Here is a 9,842-nt window from a genome sequence, read left to right on the forward strand (position 1 = left end):
TATTTTTATGTGGCTTAAGAATTTCAATTGGTTTTTCTTCTGATGGTTCTGATTATAATAGATTTGACAACCTGCCATTTGGAGCTCGTCTCTATTAATTTGTTTTCCTCTTTGTCCTTGAGATTGTGAGGATTCTCCTTTTAACAGTCTTCTCTCCATGTCCTTGTTGTCCACACAAAAGGAATGACAACACGTACGCTTTCAGGGTTCTTATTTTTGTGTTTATTGTTATGTTTCTGTTTGAGAGGATAGGTTTAATCTTGCAGAAATTTTCTTCAGCTATATTGCGATTCTCTCTTTTCTAAAATTTTAAAATCTCTGTGTCTCTTTTTGCATCTGGCATAATTGTGCAACCATTGTGTTTTAAAGCTGTTGGCCTGTTTTATTTTTATTCTTTCGTTCTTACATGTGATGTTGCATCCTAGGATGTCAGCACTTTTTGAGATCGCCATGCATTTGGCAACATTGTACTCACTTCATTTCTCTAGGAGCACAGTCATGGTATTATTGATATGCTATTCCTGTGGAGAGAAGACCGTAGGGAAGCCCTCTTGATTCCAAAGATCTAAAGCAAACTACAGTTCATACACATCACTGGATTGACTGAGTTGACTCACTGTCACCAAGAACGAAGAAGATAAGGAAGAAGTACATGTAACATCGAAGCCTTGCAAATGTAAAAAAAACATCATTTTTATTATAACTGACCGTTCACTTTTTACAGGGATGCCGTTTTCCCGTTATTTCCGGGTTTTTTCCCCGTTATTTTGGGCATCATCCGTTCTTAAATCCCTTTCCCATTCATCATTTGTCAGGAACTTTGTTTTATTTTTAAACTGATATTATGTTGTTTTGTTCCATTTATTGCTTCGTCGCATGCTTAATCTAGTCTCGAAAAAAATTGTTATTTTTACAAAAGTCCGGTGGCATCCCTGTTTTTAGGATGATTGCTCTGAAAAACAATACAATCATGATAAACAATCATGATAATGTATGCATTAATGCTGCTTTAGTTTTCTACTGCCTCTCACCAGTGAATCTCCCTTCGTGATATTTCCCTGTGTGACACGATTTTGAGATTCCTTCTTTCGCTGAACCCCATATCTCCGTATCTTTGGATTTACAAAAGCTATTACTATTATTATTACTCTTGTTTTCAATAGGCCAGACTGTGATTTGAACCACTGTTTTTGTTGGTTTTCAGATGTTAAAGAATTGAAGAAAAAAATCAGCGGTTTGAAAAGCAAGTACAAAACGGAGCTCAGAACTGTTACAAAACATCCTGGTGGATACGAGTCGACATGGCCACACTACAACAGTTTTGAGTTTTTAAAAGAGATAACGCTCAAATTGATTGTAAGTGCTTCTTTGTTGTGTCATTGTAAATTTCCTCTGAGTCTATTTGATATTGTTGTCTTTCAGGTCTTGAGGGAAAAATCAACAGCGTGGGATCTTTTTTAAAGCCATTTCGTTTTATTTGAATTTTCCCAGGCTTTTCAGTTGTTTTCATGGTTTTGATGGTCCAGGGAGAATCTTCTTGAAGAGTGCAGAGATGTCCACATCCCTTTTTCATCATCTGATTTAATTTTAGCCACAACTTTGTACAATAGAACACGGTCATAATTTAGTCACCCCAACTTTTATAGTAATACAGTTGAATCCTGTTATAATGAGAGGGAGAGGGACTGGTGCGAAATATCCGTTATAGCAGGATTCTGTTTTAAGGGATCAAGTAATAAATTCACGGGAAATAATAATGTAGGCCTAATCTTTGAGTTTGATGTTCTGTTCATTTCTTTTTTTGTTATCTCCCCTGATGATGATTTTGTTCAACATGACCCCTTGGTCTTTCGTGATCAAAAATCAAATCAACTTTCTTTCTCTAGCGTTAACGATGTTGACAGTTCGGCGTTGGTGATAACCCCACCACACCACGCCATTTACTGATTTAGTACGTTCCGTCTGCTTGCGCACATTGGGTACACACCCTGCCCACGACACACAATCGCTCCATCCATCACAGCTCTGTGACCTCTCCATCTCTCCATCGGAGAAATGAGAGGCATGGTAGGCTTAGATAATCTAGATTATGCTGGCCTATCACTCGATGCGTTCAGCTTGTCTGCGCATGCCGCACCCTTGCCACTCATGTGCTCCGGCCTTCATTGTTGACCCTCTCCCATTCTTTGTTTCGCTAGATCACCAACAAGTTTTTCAGCTGGCGAGGTTTTACATGTATAATTGGCCTATGCACTGTGCACAGCAGCAGCAATATTCCGCTATAACCGACTCTCATGTTTGTCTGATAGCGCTATAGCAGTATTTTATTTACAAAGGTAAAGAGGAGAAAAAAACGGGGTTTTAGAATAATGTCTTTATAACAGACTTCTCGTTTTTTCCGGACTCGTTATAAGTGGACTCCACTGTATATAAATATATATATTTAAATGTGCTATGTTAGAGCGTTCCATCAAAACCGATTACATGTACTGACACTGGCAGGACCCCTGTGGTATGGTTAACGCCCCTATCAACACTATTAGGTTATTTAAGAGGCGGGACCTCCTAATTTAACGTCCGTCTCCGATAGGACCGAGCCAATTGGGAAGTTCGTGTAAAGTGCCTTTCCCAAGGACACAACGTCGGACCGAGCTGAGGCTCGAGCCCCCGAACCCGCAATCTCACGATTACTAGTCCGGTAGCCTAACCACTAGGCTACCGGCGCCACTAGGCCCCTTGTGTGTGATTCCATAATTTAAATGTAATATTCAGTACTTTTTTAAAACTACGCACATTTAGGGTTAAAAGAGCCAATCTCCTTGTTTCTTCGGACAGGTGGACACACGCCCTTATTTGTTAATTTTTGTGGTTGTTTATGGGCTGTTCTAATTTTGATTTCATTCTATTGTGAAACCTTTCTTTTTCACGTTTTTACACTCATCTAAAAATCTCTAGACTAGCTCTTGAAAATTGAAGTAGATCTAGACCCTAAAATTTGCTGCTTCCCGAACCTCGCAGAATGGCAGAATGAAAGTTGGCGCCGAACTCTCGCAAATTGGCAAAAAATCACAAGACCGGAAACCGGGAACCGTTCGGAGAAATACAGATCGGCACTCCCCTGATGATAATTGTTCAACGTGACCTCTAGATCTTACTCGATCAAAAATCGAATCGGGTTTCTTTCTCAAACGCTAGCGATATTGACAGCACGGCGTTGGCGATCAGAAAGAATGCGCTCTAGGCTAACTCGCCCTCTGTGTTGTCCCCCACCCACAGAATTCTACACTTATAGAACGGGAACTGTACCACGTGACATGTGAGGAATTGAAGACCGAAAACAATGGCGTCGGGAGGGCACTATTTATCGTTTTCGGAAGTAACCCTATAGCTTTTAAAGCAAGAGCGGCTTTTACAAACGAGTGAAAAGTGGAACATTTACTGTCCAGATTGTAATTTTGAGTTACAGAATTCACTGTGTAACTAGAGATTGGAATTAAGGTTTTAAATTGTTGTGTTTTGGAGTGCAACAACAGAAAAAGCAGACATACAGAGTTTATATAGATATATATAAGATCTACAGAACTGAAAAAAATTCATAGCACTTCTAGCTTCCCACACACATTTTGCATACGCATATGGCCTACGTAGTTTTTTAGTAGTAAAACTTATTACAATAAATTTGTTTTACACTGAACATATTTTTTCACTAGATCTTATTAATGTTCTCAAAACATGCGTTCAATAATTAACTTTATGTCGCCAGCAGAAGTAGAAAAAAGGACGGACTTGCTTTTAAAAGAGATTTAGCTCCAGCTATAAACTTTTTAAAAATCTGTAGAAACCATTGACTGGGATTTTTTTTTTATATATTGGGCTAGTATTTATTAAAGAATTTTCTTTAAAGAAATTTCTAGAATAATATAGAACCTATAGATGTGTACAAATGTTTGAAAAAAATACTCATCGGTTAAGACGAATTGATATAGATCTAAGTCATTGTGTAAAAGTAGGAGAATCTAGATCTAGGTGTTTGATAGTTCAGTAGCCTAGATATTTGATAATAAGTTGCGCATCAAATTTTTGACCGCATGCTACAGTAGTGAAGATAGCGTATTATTTTTATCCGAAACATTAATTTCTGCATCCATACACCTTTTTGAGCCTTTATAAGCACATGTAGTCCTACTTTAATTATGTTTTTGTTTTTGAAAGCATTTTCAATTCCTTTCACTTTCAATTCCCACGCGCGGCACATATAATTATGATTATAATTTAAGATTCCAAATCTGACGAATGTATTATTAAATAGCGTATAATACTGAGTTAGCCAATGCATTGCAATGCGCACTATTATCAATTGATCGAATTGTAACAAGACTTCAATTTGATCCGTAACAAGAGACCACTTATTTTTTTATACGTGTTCATGAATGTGTGTTTGTTTACTGTGTGCGGGGATTAAAAATTAAAGATTAAAGATTCCAGATCTGACGAATGTATTTATAAAATAGCGTAATAGTGCTGGGTTAGCCGATGCCTTGCGATACTTGCTTTTATCAATTAATTGATTTGTAACAGGACTTCGATTTGATCCGTAACAAGACAACACTTATTTTTTCTTATACGTGTTTAAAAATGTGTGTTTGTTTACTGTGTGCGGGTATTAAAGATTCCAGGTCTGACGAATGTATTTATTAAATAGCATATAGGCCTATAGGGCAGGGGTGGCCAACGCATTGCGATACGCACTTTTATCAATTGATCGAATTGTAACAGGACTTCAATTTGATCCGTAACAACAGACCACTTATTTTTTCTTGTTCGTGTTCCAAAATATGTGTTTGTTTACTGTGTGCGGGGATTACAGGGGGACAAGCCCATCCCCTCGACATGTGATCCAGAGTATGGGGATACATTTTTCTCAAAATGCACACAGCTCTGAAATCCTTGACCAGTGATCACTCGCCATGGAACTCTTTCTGTTGTGACTGTAGACACAAGTTTCTTCATTATCACATCTGAATGAGCCTCTCATTCATGCATTAGAAATCACACTCCCAACACACAGAAAATGACTTTGAACATATATTCAGGAAACATATGCCAGTTCCACTCTTGTTTACTTTGTTTTGCATTATTGGCTTTTATGTGTAAAACAATATTTAGAGGCCTTTTCTGCATTTTTGTGTTTTTGGCAGCATGTACAATAGGCCTAGATCTATGTATTTTATGTGCAACCGACACATTCTCCAATCGTAGATCTAGTACTAATCAAGACTATATCTAGATACTTTTCCAACAGAGTTAATGTTCATAATTAGTGTTATTATCAAGTGTATTGTGATTGTGAAGATCTTTAGTAGATCTAGATCTAGTAGTAGAACTAGAGATCTAGATCTATCTTTATCTAGATCTAGATCCCATCCCATCCCATCATTAAAAAAACAACAACAAACCAACAATACAGATACAAAAACATTGTAACATTGCCAATTATGACATATTGTTGGCAGTAAAAATGTACTAGACTATTTCACTATATTTCCTCTTCGAAGAAAGTTTTAAAATACTGATGTAACTTAATGTAAGGTGTCTTCCAAGCCCTACCACTAGCATCAGCGTGCATAGCAACGCGAAGCCTCGCTGTGCGGCGCAGCCAAAGGTGCCCTCAACTGGCCGCCATGTTTTAGTTTCAATTCCTCACAGCGAATCGGCGATCGCGAAGAGGGAGTTCCGCTTCTATAAGTGTAGAATTCTGTGCCCCCACCCCACCACACCCCGTGGTGTGTTTCGTCTGCTTGCGCACGTTACTACACATTCACTCCATCCATCACAGTATTGTGACCTCTCCATCCCCGCATCGGAGAAGTGAGGGCATGGGTAGTGGTAGGCCAGGATAATCTAGACTAGGCTGGCCTATCACATGATGCGTTCTGCTTGTCTGCGCTTACCACACCCTCCCCGCTCATTCGCTCCGGCCTTCATCATTGGCAAACATGGGCTCTCCTATTCTTTGCTTCGCTCAAGAAGTTGATGTAAGGTCCTAGGTTTCATTAGATCACCAACAGGTTTCTCAACTGGCGAGGTTTATATGTATAACTGGCCTGTGCGCTGTGCACAGCAGCAGCAATATTCCGCTATAACAGACTCCTGTGTTTGTCCGATTGCGCAATAGCAGTATTTTATTTCTTACAAAGACAAAGGAAGAAAAAAAACGGGGTTTTAGAATAGTGTCTTTATTACAGACTTCTCGTTGTTTCAGGACTCGTTAAAAGTGGACTCCACTGTATTTGTTTACATAAAAAAATACTGGATAAGATGAACCGGTTTCACTGGGGAAATCGGATAAAGTAAATGCCTAAAGTGAGTAAAACCGAAGAACAGACCGACCGTGTCACTGTCGCCATGCTGTGAAAATTAAATTCTTTGCCTCTGGCATCGGCAGACGATCCCAGCTCGGCGTTGGCAACGGCAATCAGAAAGAACGGGCTCTAGTCTTGGCTCGACCGCTGTGTTGCCCCCCCCCCCCCATCCCACCTCCACCCTAGACCCACCACTGAGCGTAGCTACTGTTTCTAGGCCTCCTCCCTACCAAAATGGTTAAACTGAACCTCGGATAAAGTGAACACTTTCTGCTGGTCCCACAGAGTTCACTTAAAGTGGACTTCTCTGTAGTGTCTTTATAACAGACTTCTTGTTATTTGACGACTTTTTATAAGTGGACTCCTCTGTAGTTCTTTTCTCAGGAAGGAAGAAACATAACGCTTTGAACTTACAGTATAGAGAGTGTAGTGTACTACATTGGTGTCTGCCCAACAGTAGAAGCAACTCCCATGCATTTCAGGCCTTGGTTGCTGATGGACAGACGTTGCTGCTAACTGAATTTTCAAAGGGGGAACGGGGAAGTGGGTGGGGGCTCTACATGATATCCCCCCCCCCCAACCACACACTTACTCCCACTGATAGGATGTGGTAATGTTGTCAAAAGTGAGAACATAGCGCTCAAGCTTCGCTTTTAGGCAACGTGGTGAATCGGGCGCTCGTCAAAATAGTGAAAATGAAGAAACTGACATTTTTCTGCCAGTTTGGCAATTTTTATCAAATTTTCGCTCATTGGCTTAAAACACTATTGTTGTCCAGTTAAGAACACATTTCAGGGTGGATTTTACTGAAAAATGTTCATTCTAGGCATGAAAAAAAAGTAAGTTTTCAGTTTCAACGGACTATCAAGCTATGGAAAATAGCAAACTTTGGTGGCCATTTTCTCGCCGATTCTACCTTTGAGACCAGGCGACCCCACCTTTTTCAGTCTCAAATATCTTGACTTCGATTGAAGATAGATGGGCATTGTTTTCATGAAAAGCAAGACAAATGAGAAAACTTTAAGATGATACCAACAACTCCATATGCTAAAAAATTTACGAGCGCCTGATTCCACCGTGTCGAGACACATATAATATATGTGTAAAATAAAATGGAAAATTCTGTTACATAAGTTTAGGTCGCTGTTAGGCGTAGGTTGCTCCTATCTGGGGTTGCTGTTTGTAGTGTTAGATATGTTGCGCCGTGGTAAAATCAGGCGTTCATCAAAATGATGAATTCAAAGAAATTGGCATTTTCCCGCTCGTTGGTCAGTTTTTATCCATTTTTTTCTTGGGGGCTCAAAACCTTTCATGTCCATTTAAAAACACATTTCTATGTGGATTTTACTGACAAAGGTTGATCAAAGGCACAAAACGGGTAAATTTGCAGTCTCCGAGGACACCCAAGCTTTGGAACACACCAAACCTTGGCCTTTATTTTCTTGCTAATTTTACTTCTGATACAAGGCGACCCCCACTTCCTTAAATTGCAAATAGCTCGACTTCTATTCAAGATAGATGATTATTTTTTTCATCAAAAGCAAGGCAAATAAAAATGCGTTCAGATTATATAAGAAATGCCCTATGCTAAAAAATAATATTGATGAGCGCCTGATTCCATCGTGACGCAAATGGACACCACTGTACAATGTACAGCGACTAGGTCAATAGTACAGACAACCATGTTCTTTCAGTTCACCGGCGGACACACAGGGTCGCTATCTGTTTGGAACATGAGGCTTTTGTTTGTCATTTGTAGAAAACGTCTATGTACTATCCTGATATTTTAATATTACGATCTAGCTACTGAGATAGATAGATGGATAGATAGATAGATACATATAGAGATGGAGGCGGAGAGAGAGAGAGGGAGAGAGAGAGAGAGAGAGAGAGAGAGAGAGAGAGAGAGAGAGAGAGAGAGAGAGAGAGAGTGTGTGTGTGTTTTACAGAGCAGGGGTGATTTACCATGTAAAACATGTATTTAGTAATAATGTCCTGTCTTGTTGTGTGTATGCATAAGTGCGCCTATCCTTTGTAACACCCTCTGCCTTTATAAACGACCAAGACAATTTTCTCCCTGTGAGATTACACGGATTGTCATTGTCATTGTCAAATTACAAAATACTTTTTTGAATAATGATGCACAAATCTCATCTTTTTTTAAAACCTCTGAATCCTGTCATCTCAGCAGGAACACCCTGACCCTGATATCAACACGGGTGAGGATGAATGTCCCTCACCAGGCCCATATTTGGATGAAACGCCAAAAAAGAAGATGCCATTGGATGGCAGTCTGAGCACATCACCGTCTCCATCGTCTCGTTGGATGAGGTTGGGGAACTTTGTTGTCGAGACTCTAGACAGCCTTGAGCCTGATGCTGCTGCTGAGGCAGCAAGTAAGATCTCGGAGATCGCTACCAAATACACAGCAAAAGCCAAAAAAGTTTAGTTTTGATATACATGTACTGTCAACTCTCGGTACAGTAGTACAGTAGTACATACTCCAGATTTGTCTGTTCCCATAGTTTTATGCAAGAACAATTCTGAAATTATGCAAACTGAGGCAAAAAATGTGAAATTATGCGATTCTGTTAATTTCAACAAAGAATGATAAAGGGAAATAATCAGAAATTATGCAAAAAATGATCAAATTTTACTAAATTATGCGGGATGCATAAAGCCAAGGGGATAGATGTATGGTACGTGTACAAATGTACATTCATCTTTGGAATTAGTTTACTGAAAACTTGTGAATTTACATGTGTAGGTCAATATGAGTGCGATTATTTTAGCTTGCAAGGTATTCACTTTTTGGGAAATAAACTCAAAATAACTACAGTCGAATACCTTTGAAGGATCTGTTGATGTCATTGGGGAGAGAAAAAGAAATCTCATCTGTTTCAAAATGAAGTTGGGCATAGTTTTCCATCAGAGTTGTACATCCGCGTATTTGTATTTTCCTTGAATGTTCACCTTGTACATACGCTTATAATTGTAATGTCTTCACAGATTTCTTTTACACGAAGTATAATCTAGTATCTGGAGAGGTGTAAAGTTTTTCCCAGTAATCTCTATCTGAAAAAGTTCCAATGTTTCAGACGCAAGCTTTTTAATTACCGGTAAGCATTCTTTCATAGACAAATAAGTAAATATATTATATATTATATTACATATGATATTACATATTATATTACTTTACATTATGTTATACATTATCTGTCCTCAGAGAAATTCGCGCGCGCAACCAGCAACTTGCGCACGCAACTTTTGCCTTTGCGCAGCTTTTGACATTTTCGTGAATTCGCGAATTTTAGCCAATTTTCCGCAAAAGTTGGAAAAATAATACTACGATTTCGTTTAAAATTACGAAACTTTCTTCCACGACTAAAAAAACTATCTAGATCTAGACATGGATCGATTCATCCAGAAAACCCCTAAAGGGGACATTCAAATAATCTTGCATTTGGAAAAAAAAAGGGG

General features: G+C 39.0%; 1 protein-coding gene across 1 annotated transcript; it reads left to right on the forward strand.

The window, feature by feature from the left end:
* Positions 1 to 1,204: 1,204 nt before the first annotated feature.
* Positions 1,205 to 8,963, forward strand: LOC101853146 (the record flags this gene model as incomplete). Its single annotated transcript, XM_005093585.3, is given in 2 exon segments — positions 1,205 to 1,356; positions 8,551 to 8,963. Coding segments are annotated over 2 exon segments (413 nt in total), but the record flags the coding sequence as incomplete, so codon positions are not given.
* Positions 8,964 to 9,842: the final 879 nt, after the last annotated feature.

This window comes from Aplysia californica, unplaced genomic scaffold (assembly GCF_000002075.1).
Source record: "Aplysia californica isolate F4 #8 unplaced genomic scaffold, AplCal3.0 scaffold00066, whole genome shotgun sequence".
Lineage (NCBI taxonomy): Eukaryota > Metazoa > Mollusca > Gastropoda > Aplysiida > Aplysiidae > Aplysia > Aplysia californica.